The sequence below is a fragment of the Lytechinus variegatus genome, chromosome 2 (assembly GCF_018143015.1).
Source record: "Lytechinus variegatus isolate NC3 chromosome 2, Lvar_3.0, whole genome shotgun sequence".
NCBI lineage: Eukaryota > Metazoa > Echinodermata > Echinoidea > Temnopleuroida > Toxopneustidae > Lytechinus > Lytechinus variegatus.
Genome location: NC_054741.1, coordinates 33,878,079 through 33,897,234, shown reverse-complemented (window position 1 = coordinate 33,897,234; position 19,156 = coordinate 33,878,079). Strand labels below are relative to the sequence as shown.

General features: G+C 35.3%; 1 protein-coding gene across 1 annotated transcript; it reads left to right on the top strand.

The window, feature by feature from the left end:
* The first annotated feature begins 269 nt into the window (after nucleotides 1-269).
* LOC121407918 (plasmanylethanolamine desaturase-like) lies at nucleotides 270-15,200 on the top strand. The gene is made up of 4 exons (XM_041599162.1): nucleotides 270-445; nucleotides 11,872-11,991; nucleotides 13,446-13,537; nucleotides 14,069-15,200. Exons 1-4 carry the CDS (start codon nucleotides 286-288, stop codon nucleotides 14,546-14,548), a joined length of 852 nt encoding a protein of 283 aa, XP_041455096.1. The 5' UTR covers nucleotides 270-285; the 3' UTR covers nucleotides 14,549-15,200.
* Nucleotides 15,201-19,156: the final 3,956 nt, after the last annotated feature.

The window sequence follows — 19,156 nt, the reverse complement described above, 5'->3', positions numbered from 1 at the left end:
AATTATCACATGATAAAAAAAACAATATTGCATTATAAAAAAAATTGTCACTAAACCAAATTAAAACTTCAAGCCATTTTACATTCGGAAATTTCACAAGGTTCACAATGTTCATAATAAAAATAAAATTGAAAACAAATTAGATTTTAAAAAATAATCTATTTCCTATTTCATACCAAATTTAAGAAACTTCTTCATATTAAACGTACTGTCAGCAAAGGTCTTTGCAAATAAGTGTTGGCGCCCTCTACGTTATTCTTCATGCATGTTTTGTCTTATGCAACCATGGCGGTCGGGATAAAGGAGGAGAGCCAAATCGTCAGCCAAATTCCGGCTAATTCTATGCCGGAAGAGAGCAATGTTCTGCCACCTGTTAGAGATTCTAATCCACGATGGGGTCCAGGACACGCAGGAGCCAAAGAATTAGCGAATTTGTACACTGCTGGTAAGAATTATCTGGGTTTTATAAACTTTTTAACGTGAAAGGTTTCCGCCCATTTCGAGAGACTGAGACAGCGAGCCACTGACCCGACGCCCCTGCGCCGGGCCGGGCGGACGCGGACTGACCCATGCCATGGCAATGCCATGAATGTTGTTAGTACGAAGCGAGAGAGTGGGCTGGCTGTGCATGATGGTATTGGTAAACCGAAGCTTGCCTTCATTTCATTGTATCATTTCATTGATGTTCCACTACGTGACGTCTCGTTCCACTGCCAGTGCCACCAGGGCTCTCGCAAAGACCAAAGTAAGGAATTACGCGTGGCGCATTTTTCAGAATTGATAATATTTTCCAACACCCAAATTTAGCGCTGGGCGCGGCCGCGCCGTTGCGCGCGTGCGCATTACGTGCGCCCACGATGCGCGCGTGCGCGCTGCTTAAACGGACGATCGGGAACATTTTAAAATTGATTTGAGGCGCTAATTAATTTTAAAAAATACATGTACTCTATAAACCCTCCGATATGAACTCCCGTTCTCCAAAAAGAACAGAGGAAAGGAAAATAAAACAGAATACAAATAAGAAGTCCTAAATATCTCAGATTAATAAACGGACAACAGGAACATTTTAAAATTGTTCTGAGGTGCTAACAAGTAAAAATATAGTTTATATACCTTCCGTTATGAACTCTCGTTATCCAAAAGGAACGGCGGAAAGGAAAATAAAACAGAATAAGAATAAGAAGTCCTAAATATCTCAGATTACTAAATGGACAACCAGGAATGTTTTAAAATTGTTCTGAGGTGCTAACAAGTAAAAATATATTTTATATACCTTCCGTTATGAACTGCCGTCCTCCAAAAGGAACGGCGGAAAGGAAAATAAAACAGAATAGAAATAACAAGTCTTAAATATCTCAAATTACTTAACGGATAATCAGGAACGTTTTAAAATTGATTTGAGGTGCTAACAAGTAAAAATATATTTATATACCTTTCGTTATGAACTCCCGTCCTCAAAAAGGAACGGCGGTAAGGAAAGTAAAACAGAATAGAAATAAGATTCCTAAATATCTCAGATTATTAAACGGACAATCATGAACGTTTTAAAATTGATTTGAGATGCTGACAAGTAAAAATATCTTTCGTTATGAAATCCCGTTCTCCAAAAAGAAATATAAATGACATAATATTATTTAGACGATGGTGGAAAGGAAAAAAAAACAGAATAGAGGTCGTAAATATCTCAGATTACTAAACGGACAACGAGGAACGTTTTAAAATTGTTTTGAGGTGCTAACAAGTAAAAATAAATTTTATATACCTTCCGTTATGAACTCCCGTCCTCCAAAAGGAACGGCGGAAAGGAAAATAAAACAGAATAGAAATCCTAAATATCTCAGATTACTTAACGGATAATCAGGAACGTTTTAAAATTGATTTGATGTGCTAACTGCTAACAAGTAAAAATATATTTTATATACCTTTCGTTATGAAATCCCGTTCTCCAAAAAGAAATATAAATGACATAATATTATTTAGACGATGGTGGAAAGGAAAATTAAACAGAACAGAAGTCGTAAATATCTCAGATTACTAAACGGACAACCAGGAACGTTTTAAATTGTTCTTAGGTGCTCACAAGTAAAAGTATATTTTATATACATTCCGTTATGAACTCCCGTCCTCCAAAAGGAACGACGGAAAGGAAAATAAAACAGAAGTCCTAAATATCTCAGATTACTAAACGGACAATCAGGAATGTTTTAAAATTGTTTTGAGGTGCTAAGAAGTAAAGATATATTTTATATACCTTCCGTTATGACCTCCCGTCCTCCAAAAGGAACAGCGAAAAGGAAAATAAAACAGAATAGAATGAAGAAGTCCTAAATATCTCAGATCTTACTAAATGGACAATCAGGAATTTGTTAAAATTGATTTGAGGTGCTACCAAAATATATTTTATATACCTTTCGTTATGAAATCCCGTTCTCCAAAAGGAACGGCGGAATGGAAATAAAACAATAGAAATAAGAAGTCCTATATATCTCAGACTACTAGTACTAAACGGACAATCAGGAACATTTTTAAATTGATTTGAGATGCTAACAAGTAAAAATATATTGTTTATACCTTTCGTTATGAATCCCGTTCTCCAAAAAGAAATATAAATGGCATATTATTTAGACAATGGTGGAAAGGGAAATAAAACAGAATAGAAGTCGTAAATATCTCAGATATACGGACAATCAGGAACATTTCGAAATTGATTTGAGACCTGTGCTAACAAGTAAAAATATATTTTATATACATTTGATTTCGTTATGAAATCCCGTTCTCGAACAGAAGTCACAAACATCTCAGAATAACGATCGATTTAGAATGTTTTCGTGTATTAATGGCTTAGAATTAGTTTTATATACATTTTGTTATGATCTCCCTTCTCTGGTTTGGCTCTCGTACAAATGATTAGCCTCAGTGTTTTGACTATAGGTCAGATAAGGACAGCTTGTCCCCCAGGATTTTCGTAGGTTACATTTTATTTACAGTCGATCAAGTGATCTTAACAAGTGGATCCCCAGGCTCGATGTGGCGAGTAAGTTACGAGGGTCGTAAAACTTTTAAATTCTTCTGACCATTGAGTGACACCACATGTTTGCGCTGTAATTTGTGTGTGGATTGTGTGAGCAGTTGGTCAACTTGATCTGCTGTATTGGTAGATGATAACAAGCCCCCCCCCCCCCGGAAAAAAATATTTTGTACCGATTTCCAACTCCATATGTCCCTCCTTTTGGCATCAGTTCATCTGACTTTCCATGAATCAGAGGGTCTGAGATCGAGTGGTCTCTCCTCCATTCCATCTTTTCTTCCATGCTTAGTCCTCTATTTTTCTTTATTTCTGTTCTAACAAGTTGTACTTCTTTTATTAATAGAGTTTGGAACAGGATACCATATGTATATGAATAAATCAAATTGAGTAATATATTTAGCATGACATATTTTGCCACTTTTGATCTTATTTCTTTAAATCTGTTTTCAATTCACATGCTATATATTTTTAAATTTCATATCCTTGTATATACTTTATTTCAGAGTTACCCACCCCCCCGAGTTGTTTATCTCTTCCATATTGAGAAAATTACGTTCCAGCTTTCATCATTCTTTTGGACGAGTACATGTATGTTAATAAAGAAGAAGTTTGTTTGCTAGTCTTAGATTGGAGACTTGCCTTATTGGCAAGAAATCAATGATAGCACGATATGATTAATAAAAGTACCAGTCGTGGTTCAAATTCAATTATGGACATTTTCCAGTCATATTTAATGCAAACGTTTTTAGTTTCATCCAACTATTCCTTATTTTAAATACATGTATAGTTTACTGAAGAATATGCATTTTGGTAGTTTGACATTTTAGAACCGACTGAAAACGTAGACTAGCCCCTTTCACGAACCCTCCTCCCATTCCCTTTTGTTTACGGAAAAGTACAAATTGCGCAATCTTGATCGAGAACCACATGGTCATCAGAAATCTGATACTTGTGTTGTCTGGGGTTTTCATTCTAGATGGGAGGTGGGGGGGGAGTGGAAAATACCGTCAGATCAAATACGCAAAGGCGAGACAAAGCTTATTTGACTTTGAAGGAATATTGCTTAGATATCGAGGTTTCTGGAGCATTCATGATGATGTATTTTGGGATTTATTCAATGTTGGTCCGTTTTAGCATAACAGTGAGACATGAAATATAATGGTACGAACATGGAAAATATTGGCATTCATGATCTATTATGATTGCCTAACTTTGGTAAAAACTCAACTTATTTCATACATTGCAATTTCTGTCAAACACCTATAAAAAAATGTATAACTTTTATCTTTGCTTGAAAAAAAAATCACAATTATCCAACACTCGAAACTTTGCACCCTGAAAAATTGTAAACAAAGGCATATCTTTCAGTTTCAAGATTGATTTGACAATTCGTGCAGGTAAAAAAAAAAAAACCTCACCTCAACCCAAGTCCCAAATATTACACATTCATAAATCAGTTCAAATAACATTCAACCATCGAATACCATTTACCACTAACACTAAAAATTGTAACTTTGACTTTCTTTGTATTACACTTTAGAAAAAAAAATAGGAACTTTTTTTATATGACCCGTGTACTACCTTGTAAACACCAACTGCATGTATGAATTAAGCTGGCGTTTTCTATTTTGTGAGTGTTCATTACTTCACTCAGATATTTCATTACCGTCACGGGTACCAAAGAAAGAGAAATTATAGATTAGTGACATAACAATATCTCAATCAATTTAAGTCATTAAAAAAATAAAAATGAAAATAAAAGCGGGTCTATCATAACAGGCGCGGATCCAGGGGTGGGGTGTGTGCATGTACCCAAAATAAGTTTGGAATTGATGACTTTTTTTTATTTGCTTGTCATTTTTCGGAGGGGGCGGGGGCAAAATTCCTTTCTGAATGATGGCACTTTTAAAAATTATTTTTATAGTGGAGAGAGGTCGTCTTATTTAGGAGACACAACCACCCCCTCAAAATTTTGGAACCGCGCCAATCTATTGGCCCATATGATTAAGAAAAAACACAAACATCCTGTAGTTGTGAAACTTGACAAAGATGAAAAAGGTAGGTCGGAAAATAAGGGTAAACAAAATCATTCAAATAACATTTGATGGAGTTAATTCTTTATCAGGTCACTCAAAACAATCATAAAAAATTAATTTTAAAATACTCGATCATGCACAGACTTCGATACTGAATTCATAGCAATACATTCTTTCTCAGTCACTGATTGTGTGTGTACATGTACCTCTGTTAGAAAATGTGTAGCTCTCTGGCTATACCAGCTCGCCATGCAGGCAAATAACGTAAACACGCTCACTAAAACCGCCATGCCTACACTGTCAGGGAGGTGTGCTGGAGTCAGTCAGTGCCGTGGTGAGCGGGGTGCAGCGCGCTAGCGCTGGCATCCCCGGGTTTGGGATGCATGGTAGCGGTCAGCCACGCGCTTGCTTCGAGCATGGACCTATTACGGGAATAGGTCCATGCTGGAGCATGGAGGTAGAAAATGCTTCGAGCAATTCAGGCGTGGCGCTCGCGGAATTTGGCGTGGCGCTATTTTTTTAGGCGTGGCGCTTCATCGATGGAATGATTTACGCGTGGCGCTAAATCTCCAAAATTGAATTACGCGTGGCGGAAGCGCCACGCGTACTCAATGGCAGCGAGGGCCTTGAGTGCCACTATGACTAGTACTAGCAAGACTAGACAGCTGGCAGCCGTCTGTTTCGAGGAGTTTTTTAACATTTTGTTTTTATTTTCTCCTCGTACACAGACGGCTCGCTATCGTGCAGCCACCAGTAGGGGACTTGCAGTGCAAAATCCCCCCGTCGGGGCTTTTCAATTTTTGTCTTTAATTAATAAAAATTTTGAAAATTAACGAGACCAAAATACAAATTTATATTTTTTTTTTTCTTTCAGTGATTTTTTATTATCCATAACTTCTTATACATATAACAAACATAATCATTATACATTATACTGTACATATTATATACAAAAAGAAATAAAATACAAAACAAATTAAAAAAAAAGGAAAAAAAGAAAACATTTCAGGATTGAATGGTTATGATGACACATTTGATTTCGTTTTCCATCAAGCTGCCCAAACTATTACATGAAAGAGGGCTGTAGAGTTTTCCATTTCTTTTCAAACTTTGATAATTGTTTATTCTGAATGCCAATTTGTTTTTCTATTTTGTATATTCGTTTAAGCTTTACAAAGAACAAATCAAAGGACGGTAAAATATTCAAGTGTCTGCATATATATATCATTTGTTTAGCTACAACTAAGCATTGATTCATAAGTGATTTATGTGGTCTTCTATCAGATATACCAAAAATAATATCTTCATCATTTAGTTGTAAATTGATATCAAATTTTGTATACCACCATTTCAAAAACTCTTCCCAAAAGGTACATGCATGCTGACATTCTGTAAAAAGATGCTCTGTTGTTTCCGCCTCTTGTTTACAAAAGGTGCATAATTCAGATTCTACAATTTTCATTTTATATAATCTTTTATTTAAGAGGAGTGTTCTTGTGTTTATTTTATATTGAAAAGTTCTACTCTTAGTATCCGTTAAAAACACAAAAGGCATTTTATAGATAGTTTTCCATCTATATTTTTCTATATTATATTTATTGCTCCAGTAAATTTCTGATGTTGGATCCTCAAAAAGTATGCCTTTCAAAATTAAATTGATAATCTGTGTTGTCAACTTCCTAAAGTCTATATCTTTGCCTTTGAAATTACATACAAGTTTTAGAACTGTTAACTCTCCTTGATTATGAAGGCATCTTAACTTCAATATTTTTGGAATGGCTGAAGCAACTGAACACCATTTCATATAAAATTTCTTTTCCACTCCTCTTTTCATCCATATATTGAAATCTATAAGTTTACCTTCACTGTCATATAAGTCTGAGATGTACCATAAACCAGCTCTAAAAAGTTCTTTAACAAACAAAGGTTTACCTCCTACTATAACACTTTCATTGTTCCAAATAATTGTTTCCCTTACATCTTTATGCTTTGAATCTAATGACCGAAATTGAAAAAAAGCACTCAATACCTCTTGATAGAAACCAGGGCAATTGCCCATCATTTTACAGCTCCTTTTTGACATATTACAATAAAATAAAAATTCACCTCCAAATTCCTTCATAAAATATCTAAATATAATAGACCAAAGAGAGTTGTCTTCTGTAAAAAACCTTGATATCCATCTTATCTTTAAAGCCTTGAAGAAGGAAGGGATATCAATCATGTTTAAACCTCCTTGCGAATATGAACCTATTAGAGTGCACTTTTTAATATATCTATTTTTTCCATTCCATATAAAATCTTTAATAGCTTGCTCTAATTGATTCAATATATGGCCTGGAATTGGTAAAACTGACCCACAATAAACAAATTTAGATATAGCAAAAGTTTTAACTATTTGTATTTTTCCTATCAAACTCAAATTCCTTTTACGCCATATATTAAGCAGAACTTTTACATCAGCTAAACATCTTTCGAAATTTAATGATATCATAGAATCAATATTTGAAGATAATAATATTCCCAATACTCTGAATGGTTCAGACGGCACATTAATATCCATAGGCTTATCTTTACAAGTTCTTTTTGATCCCAACCACATAGCATTTGTTTTGCTTTTATTAATTCTAAGACCTGAAAAGGACGCAAAATCTTCAATTACACAAAGGGCTTCTTTAGCCGATTCCAAGTCTGCTAAAACCAACGTAGTGTCATCTGCATATTGTACAATATTGATAACATATCCATCTATATCTATACCTTTATTTTTTTATTTTGACGTATAGCACATGAAAGTATTTCCACACCTAGAATAAAAAGATATGGGGAGATTGGGTCCCCTTGCCTTACTCCCCGGCTCAAATCAAAATATCCAGATGTATGTCCATTGCTATTAACACAACTGCTTATATTGTTGTAAAAAGTCTGGATGTAACTTTGGAATTTGGGTCCAAAACCGAATTTGTCCAATACTTTCATCATAAAGCCCCATTCTAATGAGTCGAATGCTTTTTCATAATCTAAAAATAAAAAAAGTCCTGGTATATTATGCATTTTTGTATAAAACATAATATCCATAATAACTCTGATGGATTCACCTATAAATCTTCCTTTGATAAAACCGGTCTGACAAACACTTATCAATTTATCTATAAACTTACACAGGCGTTTGGCAAAAACCTTAGTTATTATTTTTACATCGACATTCAATAAAGAAATTGGACGCCAATTCTTGAGTTCTCTTTCATCTTTGCCTTCTTTCGCAATCAGAATAAGGATAGCTTGCCTTTGTGATGTTGACAATTCTCCTATTTCAAAGCTGTATAATACCGATTCCATAAAAATATCTTCTAACTCATTCCAAAAACTTAAATAAAATTCCACTGGAATACCATCATTTCCTGGGCTCTTGTTTTTGGCCAAATCATTCAGTACTTCTCTACATTCTCTTTTAGAAATGGGTTTTTCCAACTTTTCCCTTTCTTCAGTATTTAATATTGGAACACAAATATTTTGTAGAAACGAATTACATTGTTCTCCAGCTCCAAACCTTACTTTTGTAGTGTATAACTTTTCATAATACTGCTTTTGAGCAGATAAAATATCTTTAAAATTTGTAATCAACTGGCCTTCTACATATATTTCGTAACACTGCTTCTTTACATTATTCCTCTTTTCTAATCCTAGAAAGTACTCATTACTCTTTTCTCCCTTTTATTTATATTCCCTCTTGGCATTAATTGCCAAAAAACTGAGAAAAATGAAGTTAAAAGGAACAAATCATTGACTTACCTCGGCTGTCGCGCAAATTCACTTCCCCGTTTTATCCGATCTTAAGTACATAACATATGGCCATTGAATCCCCTGTACAGATCGCGCTAGAACTTCGGTCTCTGTATTTGGTGAGTGAAGCCAACGAAGTTCAGCTGAACAACCAACAAAACAGAGACCGAAGCTTTTGGTCTATAGCAAGACTAGCCAACACTGCATTGGCTTGACCACTGATTAGACAGCTGGCAGCTGTCTGTTTCGAGGAGAAAGGTAAAATTATGGTCAGTTCCCCCATGTCTGCGCACCAGCGTATCTGCATGATTCTAGTATAAGAGGATACGCAACAAGCACAAACTTTACATATGCAATACAGGTATTCTTAAAAAAAATCTGACTCAAAATAGTGGAAAAATAATTTCATTTCATGTGACGGCCTCCAAATGCAGACTTCTCATCAAAATCCCCGAATCGTGTGCAAAGTGAATGAGTGCACAGACATGGGGTACCATTTGTTTTTCAATCTGAAAATGACTGCCCGAGGTTTTTTCAAGAAAATCTTTTCTTTTCTTTCATTTTTTAATGAGAAATTTGGTACACTTACGCTTAATAACATAAGGAACACTATTGACCAAAAGATTTTGTGAAATAAGAAGAAATTCATGTTAAATCTTAACTCAAATTGTTAGGTGCGCAGACTTGGGGCCCACCATCATATTTTTTCTTTTAAATTTCTCCTCGTACACAGACTGCTCGCTATCGTGCACCCACCATTAGGGGACTTACAATGCAAATTCCCCCGTTGGGGCTCTTCAGTTTTTGTCTTTAAAGTTTAACGAAGCAAACTTTGGAAAATGAATGTGACCATGGACCTATTACGGATGGACATTCAACGAATCCCCTCCTTTGGGCCAAAGACCGTCACCGCTAATCCTTTTATAAACAGAGCGCTGGCAGCTGACGCCCATCAAGCCGGTCGTAAAACACGCTATCACTGATGGACAGCGGAAATCAATTGTGCGCTGCTCCCACCCGTTGCGATGTTGTTCGTTCACTTTATCAAAAGCAACGCACAGCAGCGAAGGTTATCGCTATGAAAATGATTGCAGAAACAAGAAAACAGGCGTGCATAAAAATATTTTTTACGTACATCGCAAATTACCGCACATAAAATGCATTGACATCACCTTGCAGATCAGTATATTTACGGCAAAGATGCAGTTGAAATTTGACAGAGAAATGTGCGGAAAAACGTTAAAAATGCATCTATTTCGGACGGTATTGATGTCGATAGTAGCGCTTACCTTCGGTCAGAAGTTGATTTTCATTTGGGCGTAAAATTCCACAGGATTGATGAAATTTAACGGGATTTTTTTTCATGGTCAGACGACAATTGCACATAATAGACAACCTAAAATCATGTACTGAAAAACTGGATATGAATTGCGCATTGCATTCTAGCTAATGTAAGGACTTTCCCTTTTGGCAATCGGGGCTAAAACATGACCCTCTTTGGTCGAAAGAGGGCCAGTGATCACTCGGTGACGATCATTGGCCGAAAGGAGCTTGTGTAAACAATCGCCCCGGGCGGTGGTCGTAAAAACCGCGTAAAGAGAAAGTTAAGGGTTAGACAGCGATTTTGACAGCTGGAAACAGGTGGTGGTCATAAAATGCTCTCGTTGACTTGCCCCTATACTTAATTTTTTTGTAATCATTTATGCTATTTCAAAATGAGTTATATGTTTTGTATTAATAATTGAATTGTGGAAAACAAATGAATGAATGTGATGGTGTGAAGTATTGTACATGAAGGTGGAGGTTCTTCTGCCAATGCAAATTATACAGAAGAATTTACATAGGGGAAGGCGGGGTAAGTTGTGACACTTTTTGCATTTTGCATGTTAGAATTGATATGACTAGTACTATTATAGAAATATGTACCTTGCCTTTAAATTTGATTCTTGGGAAATGTTTTTCACCTACATATAACTTTCTACCCCCACACTGAAAGTCATCTTGACCTTTGAAAAAAACGATGTCAAATTGCTCAACTTGCCCCATATATGGGGTAAGTTGTGCCTCCGTTTGGGGTAAGTTGAGCCACAAAAACTATGTACAAACTGTATGGGGGAGAACCAGCATGTCAATTTTTTTGTTTAAAGTCTTTTCACTTGCTAATTCTCTATAAATACTAACATCCTTTAAAAGAAAAAGAGCAGTCATGTAAATTTGCTCCTTTCAGCCTGCATTTCAATCAATTTTTATGGTTTGTTTGTTTTTTAAGATACATTACCATAAGAATTACCATGGCTCAACTTGCCCCATGCTGTTTGGCTCAACTTACCCCAGTCCGAACTTAGTGCGATAATTTTGTATCCACACATTTATTATGCATCCATCATATAAAAGACTATGACAAGAATGAAGATCCATACCTGGACTAACAATGTTGTTATCATGTCTTTACTATATTTAAAGACGTGTGTGTGTATAAAGCACTTATCAATTTCACACTCTTTTTTACTTTTTTGGCTGAAATTCATACTTTCCCTCAAAAAAAACTACTTTTTGTTTCAAAGTGGAAACAATGTGGTGGGGTTAGGGGTTATGCTATGGGTCATCAATACATGACACCACCACAATGTCTGACTCATTCATTATTGGCCTGGGGCTGGTGGCTCAACTTGCCCCTACACTCAACTTACCCCGCCTTCCCCTACTGTATCAAAGCAACTTTACGCAGGAGGCGATCTAAGCCTACATATCAAATTGACCAAAAAATGCAAACATAGTCATTTCGCAGCCAGATTGAATTACCAATTAACGAATTCATGATGTCTTTACCATTTGACTGATGAAGTTCAAAAAAGTTCTCTGAGTTTAATTTTTTTTCCTTGTAAGTTAAGTCTTCTCTACTCGGTTTTTACCTACCTCACAATTGTGTTCCTGCCTCCATTTGTAAGTGACATCCATTTTTATAATGGACTTTAATTTTATTTCCATTCCATTTAAATTTCATTTCAAATTTTGTATTTCCAGGAAAGCGAAGGCAAGAGATCGTATGTGTTATTCTCTGTATGACTTTGACTCTTATGGCTACTTGTCAGCTTATTTTTCACTTCAGAATGGATAATTGGATGGTTCCGTTCATAGCTGCAGGTAAGAATTGATCAGCAGTCCATGACACAAAACTTCATTAATTGTTCAATTCATTTGTATGTAACATCAAACTTGTGCAAAATTCAGCCGCACTTTGGAGCCTAGGTATTTGTTCCATTATAAAAGTATTTTTATACGCCCATCCTATCAAATTAAACATTATAGTGGATTTTGAACATATTTTAGAAATATGTCTTGTGTAATCACTTATTGAGTACTCATTACATGTTATCATAATCATCATCGTTATTGTTGTTTGACTGTTGTCATTGTCATTATGGGCATTTCAGAACATAATACAGATTTAGAGATACATGAACAAATAATTGAAAAGAACAATAATTATAGCAATGCAACAAGGAAAATAACACCTGGGTGATATGTAGTTATAGAGGCTGTCTGGGTGTAGAAGAGGTGAACTTAATGTTAAAGGTCAAGTCCACCTCAGAAAAATGTTGATTTGAATCAATAGAGAAAAATCAGACAAGCACAATGCTGAAAATTTAATCAAAATCGGATGTAAAATAAAAAAGTTGTGACATTTCAAAGTTTCGCTTATTTTGAACAAAATAGTTATATGAACGAGCCAGTTACATCCAAATGAGAGAGTCAATGATGTCACTCACTCACTATTTTTTTGTTTTTTATTGTTTGAATTATACAATATTTCAATTTTTACGAATTTGACGATTAGGACCTCCTTACCTGAAGCACAAAATGTTAAAATAATGGAATTCCACGTGTTCAGGAAGGAATGAAACTTCATTTCACATGACAATGACAAGAAAATAAAAATATTTCATATAATATTTTTGATAATCAATATTCCTTTGAGTAATATGGAATGTACACTTATTGTAAATTCATGGCGCAATTTAGTTTTAAAAACTACCATGCCTGTATGTATTTTATATGTGATTTTGTCTTAATAAAACCATTTATCTATCTATCTAATAAAATACAAAAGAAATAGTTCCTCATTTGCATATAACTATTTTGTGAAATGAAGCGAAACTTTAAAATGCCATAACTTTCTTATTTTACATCTGATTTTGATGAAATTTTCACTGTTATGCTTGTTGAATTTTTCTCTTTTTATTCAAATCAAGTTTTTGTTGGGGTGGACTTGTCCTTTAATATTAGCTGGATGTATAATAAGGCGCCTTTTTCCTGAGAACACAAAGTGCTCCTATTATTATCCTGCCTTTAGCTTTGCTGCCCATATATGTAGGCGCTCAAGCGTCCAAAGAATTTCTTCCTACCGGTTACCCATTCACCTCACCTTGGTTGAGTGCAGCACAATGTGGGTAAATATCTTGCTGAAAGAAAACAGTCCTTGGCTGGGAATCGAACCTTTGACCTTCAGATTGAAGATGAGAGTCATTACCTCTAGACCACAACACCCTCACATAACTTAGTCGTCCTGTTTTCTTTTCTTTGATTTTATTTTGCAGTTGGTGGTATATTAACAGCAGACTTCTTTTCTGGATTAGTGCATTGGGCAGCCGACTCGTGGGGATCAGTTGAAATACCTGTTTTTGGAAAGGCAAGTCAGCAATAATTTACCATTGTGGGAGCTGGATGTACATGCTATCTTTCCTTTGTAAAGAAAGCTACATCCACCTTGCCTCAAAAGTGATCATCTAAAATCAACTATATAGGAAGACAGTGTTATTTATAGTTCACCACATAAAAGAAATTTGGTATGAAAACACCCACAAGTGGCAATTAACTTCTTTGTACATACACAGGTACTCTAAACAATTGATGATTCATCATGAATCTCTGGGCTATAGTGCATATTGTGAAAGGGGGACGGAAAAAAGGAAACAAAGAAATGTGTTAAAAAAATAGGTTTATTTCTATAACACCTTTATTATTCTATTGAGAGAAAAATTGTGCCTTCTTTTGGTCTCCTTGAACCCTCCCCTCCCCCACCAATCAAACATACCCTGATGTTGCCCCTGACCATAACTGGTTGGAAAAAAATAAATATCAGCTAGCACTAGCAAACAAATATGAATGGAATGGTACATTAAATTTTGCTTGATGATTTTGATTCAATGTTCCCCTACAGGCTTTCATCAGACCGTTCAGGGAACACCACATCGACCCTACAGCCATCACCAGGCATGACGTCATTGAAACCAACGGTGATAACTGCATGCTGTCTCTCATAGGCCTCATCCCCCAGACCTACCTCCTTTACACCAGTTCCACAGAGACCATCCACCAACACTACGCCTGGCATTGCTACTTTCTCCTGTTAGCCATCTTCGTCACACTCACAAACCAGTTCCACAAGTGGTCTCACACCTACTTTGGTCTTCCCGGATGGGTCCAGTTCTTGCAGCGTTACCATGTCATCCTGCCATGTCGTCATCATAGGATCCACCACGTCGCCCCCCATGAGACTTATTTTTGCATCACCACCGGCTGGCTCAACTACCCGATGGAAGCTGTAGGTTTCTGGACTGGGCTAGAATCTATAATCACCTCCTTAACTGGTGTCTCTCCTAGGTCGGATGATTTGAACTGGGCTAAGAAATCTAATTAATCATACAACATACAGATTTTTTATTTCCTTTTTTTTTCAATAAAATGTTGGAAAATGTACTTTGTCAGGGAATTATTTGAATCAGCATGTGTTCCGTATAGTATTTGAATTGTATTATTTTTTTTAACAGGGGAAAATTTGTAAATTTATGATTGCATCAGGAATTTAAATTATCAAAATTGTAATGATCATGATCATTATTATTTCAGGAAATGTGCATGAACTACATACATGTAGTCATCATATGTATGGAGCTATTGTGGTGAGGAAAGAAAACTTTTTCATTTGATAATGTACATGTAAATTTGCATTTAAAATGAAATAGATGTTATTTTTGCTACATGTATTGCAAGGTGGTGGAAATTGATGTGTAATATGCTAGAACGTGTGGAATACCATTATTTACATTTAACAACTGCTCTCCAATCCCCATGTTACATTGTAACCAATTTAAGGAAAAACAAAACGTTTGTTGTTGAATGAGACAAAATTGTACACGTCTCACTGCAAGTATTTCAATATTTCTTTCAATTTTCGGGGGGCCCCAAGCAAGATTTCAACAGATGAGCCTACGTTAATGATAATAGGCATTTATATAGCGCCATCTATCTAGAAATATTCTATTCCGAGGCGTGTTATTATTACCTCGGCTTAAGCTCGAGCTGCCTTTCAGCGCTCATGCATTCAAGGAATTAATCCTGCCTGGTACCCATTCACCTCACCTGGGTCGAGTGCAGCACAATGTGGATAAATTTCTTGCTGAAGGAAGTTACGCCATGGCTGGGATTCGAACCCACGACCCTCTGTTTCATAGTCAGAAGACTTATCCACTGGGCCACAACGCTCCATACGTTGAGGAGAAAACTTGGTATAAATTATTGTATAAATTTGTAAAGGTAATACCCCATCATCTTGAGTTTGGCTTTAGATTTAAATGCATGAGAATGGCAGGACTAAGCCTTATGCTCTACCTGGGTCTCCAAGGTATGTGGGTGGCACGTCTTTTTAGTGATCAGTCAATATGCTTTAATTGTTAATGGATGCAGGCTGGGAAGCTAGACACAGCCTTGCGCTGTATTGTACCGCTATTTGCTACTGGTGGTTCTATCCAACTGTGTAAGGTAGGTATTTTGATACAGCAATGGAAACTATTTTGGTCTGTTAATCCATTTATTCAATGGCAAGAGATGGACCTTCAGTGTGTTGAAAGTTGAAAGCCTTACATGTTTTGTTACTTTCATATTCTGAGAAGTATAATGTATATTTTGAGTGTATTCGTTTTTGTATTTTAAAAGTGATGTACATGCTGTGTACTTCTATAGTGGAAACTTAATATTATTAATATTAATGGATGTGTTCATATTCAAAGTCAAGATATTTCAACTACCTTGTATTTGAATTGATTTTGAGTTTGGCATAGGGCTGCACAAGAGAATGATAGCTTTGATAAGAAGACATGTAGATGATATTGCCCTAGACGACATATCACTTCTTACGATAGTGCAAACTTCCAACTTTTTTCGGGTTCAGGGGCAAGGGTCATAGCAGTCTACCTAACACCTTTTTCCTTTCCTAACTGTACTATCTTTATGTGATAGTACATCAGAAAGATGGGACATAATTTGTACATCAATTACATGTATTTAATACAATATGTGAACGTTACTGCTGGTGAAAATGAAAACAAATTAGTTCTGAATAGCCTTTTTTTTTATATTTGTTTTGCTGTTTTTGTAATAGGCTAGTTAGAAACATAAACTATTTTCATCTTTCTCAACTCTGAAAGATTGATTTTTTACATTTGTCGTTCATCATGTGAAAACAACACATGATATAAAATGTATATTACTTCAAACATTTTTTTCGCTTACCCTTTGGTGTAAAATGTTTATTTCGATCATAGGCAGAATATGTCTGTTTATATTGTAATTTCAATATGAATCGTCCCAATAGTGATCACAAAGGTCTATTAATGCTTGCTACGAGGATTGTGAATCAAGAAATTTCTGTCAATTAAATTCAAGCTAAATTTAGGACCCCTAATCACAAGTCTTGTAATCAATCGCAAATTTGCAATTGATAACTTGCGTGAATCTTGCATCAATAAATATTAACTTGCTTTACTTCAAGTTGGTCTATCACTTGTAAATTTGCAACTGAAGTTTGCAATCAATATTTTGGTGAATTTCCCAGCAGCCCTGTTTATTTTTGTCATTGATATGATCGACACAATGCAGGATTAGCTTGTCTTAAACTCATAGTGACTTGCTTGCATTGTATTGGTTTTACAGAGATACCTTCAAACTGTAGATAAATACATGTTCTCTGAGAACGATGGCAGTTGAAACTGTAGAAATTCACCTTGTGTAACTCGATAACCTTTTCAGCAATCTGTTCTGTAAAAATATGGATTCAGTTTTTGTGTTTGAATTTAAGATAGCTTGCTGTTTATTTTTTTTTGTATCTTTAAGTCTATAACATTGTAAGATAAGATTAGGATTTCAAAGATTTATTGACTTTACTGATTCGATTCGTTTTCATATTGTCTTGTTGGTTGAGGTTGTGTTTCCTAAAGTCCATTATGCTGAGATAAAGATTCCATATTTATCTCTGTATACAGTTTACATGTAATGTTGTGTTTCCACTGCCAGGTCTGGCAATTAGATCATGTCATTTTAAATATTCAAGCTCTAAACTTGCTATTTTTGTGAGGATGCTTATTGTAATGTTCTTAACAAATTTGCTCAAAAAAAATGTTGGTATCCTAATATGGGGAAAGTAAAATCATTTAAACCCCAGTGGAGTGTTTCATAACAGAATTTGTCATCTATACCGTGAAATCTGTTATATCCAATTGTAATCATAGTAACAGACAGCTAACCTTTTTAGCCAATCTTAATCCTGTAAAGTGATAGACCAGACAACATGTCATGTAACGGATCCCACTTTGAATTTTGTTTTGTAGACATGTCTTCTACTTCAGCATAATTATGGGATCTATCATCCTTATTCCTAAGAGTGGAGATTCAAAAGCTTACAGGCTCACAGTCACACTAATGGGGCATTGCAAGAAACTTGCGATCAATTGCAAGTCTATTTTCATTCCTGAAATCAAGCATATGCTGTGCAATTAATTGCTAATTTGCGATTGATTGCTAATCTGCTCCATGAAAAAATGAGTGTAATCTTATTTGCTATAGTTAAAAGTGATCAATCATTTGTAAAATTGCAACAGAATATTTGCAATTGATTGCAAATATTTTCTTGCAACACCCCCTAAGTATGGTTCACAAACAAATGCAAAAGGTGCAATATGCATTAAGTTATATGGTTTGGCCATGAAAGTATGATTCAGCATCTTTAATCAAATGCTATATGCAGCTGATTATATGTGTTCATGAGGTAGTAGATATCTATTAAGTGGAAATTTGTAATTTTGACATCACAGTACAAGGTTGAATCTCTTGGGATCACATAAATCTGTTTGGCTTGGGAGAAAATTCAACTCAAAACTGGCAGATGATGTGTTTTGCAAGTTGTGAAGTGCTGCTTGAGACTGCGTCAAGCCTTCAACTGTTATTGTTTCTATAATTTCATGATTGGAATTACTCCAAACTGGGTGGTATTTCATAAAGCTATTCATTTGTGTAAAGCTACGCATAACTGGAACATGTTCTTAGGTGCTCAGTCAGGTACATGTGATGTATCATTTAGCCTAAGATAGGGTCACCAGTTATGTGTTAACAACTGCAGTCGTCCCAAGATTAATTGACAAAGTACATGTACATGCGCGTCTTCGATATATATTCTAATGAATTGAATGAAATAAATACAAGTGTGATGATTATTGATGCATTGTGATTTACGCGTAGATGACAGAAAGTTCTGAAAATATTCATTATCACACTTTATGAAATATTGTACTTCATGCATGACTGATCAGTCACAATTTTCAACTTGGTGAAAAACAAAGGCAATTATTATCTCTTTCATATAAAATCAATTAATTGTATTTTATGACAGCCAGGTTAGAAGTTTTTGACTTCCAGCATCTTCTCCTTTTACTGCGTTTTATATGTAGAGTGTACAAATAATTCCTGTATACACTGTATATGTCGTACATGTACATTGTAAGCAAGCAGTGAGTGTGAAATTATGAATCATTTTCATTCTGGTCATTTGTCATGGTTTACTAAGGGATACCAGAAAAATTTACATGACATTATTATTAAAACTTCATTCTGATTCACGTAAATTTGCAGGTGCACATGTTAGAGTTTAAGAATTATGTCTGTGAATCTTCATGGAATTACATATTTAGTTTACCTTGTATACTGTCACTTTTTTAATGGAAAGAGATATAATATGTATCCCTGTGGTGTCATTATTTATTGCGATAGATTTATAGCAAAGCACAGGGTGCATCTATATTGATTGTAAATGTACTTTTTGTGTTTCATATTGTGCAAAGCACTTCAGCCGGGGGATACTGGATGTCTTTTAAATAAAGACTGATCAAACAAATACCTGATTTTCATTTATTTTTTGTTAGTCTTTTGCCTGTCTAAGCACCCTGCCCCCTTCCAAAAAAAAAAAAAAAAATGTGAA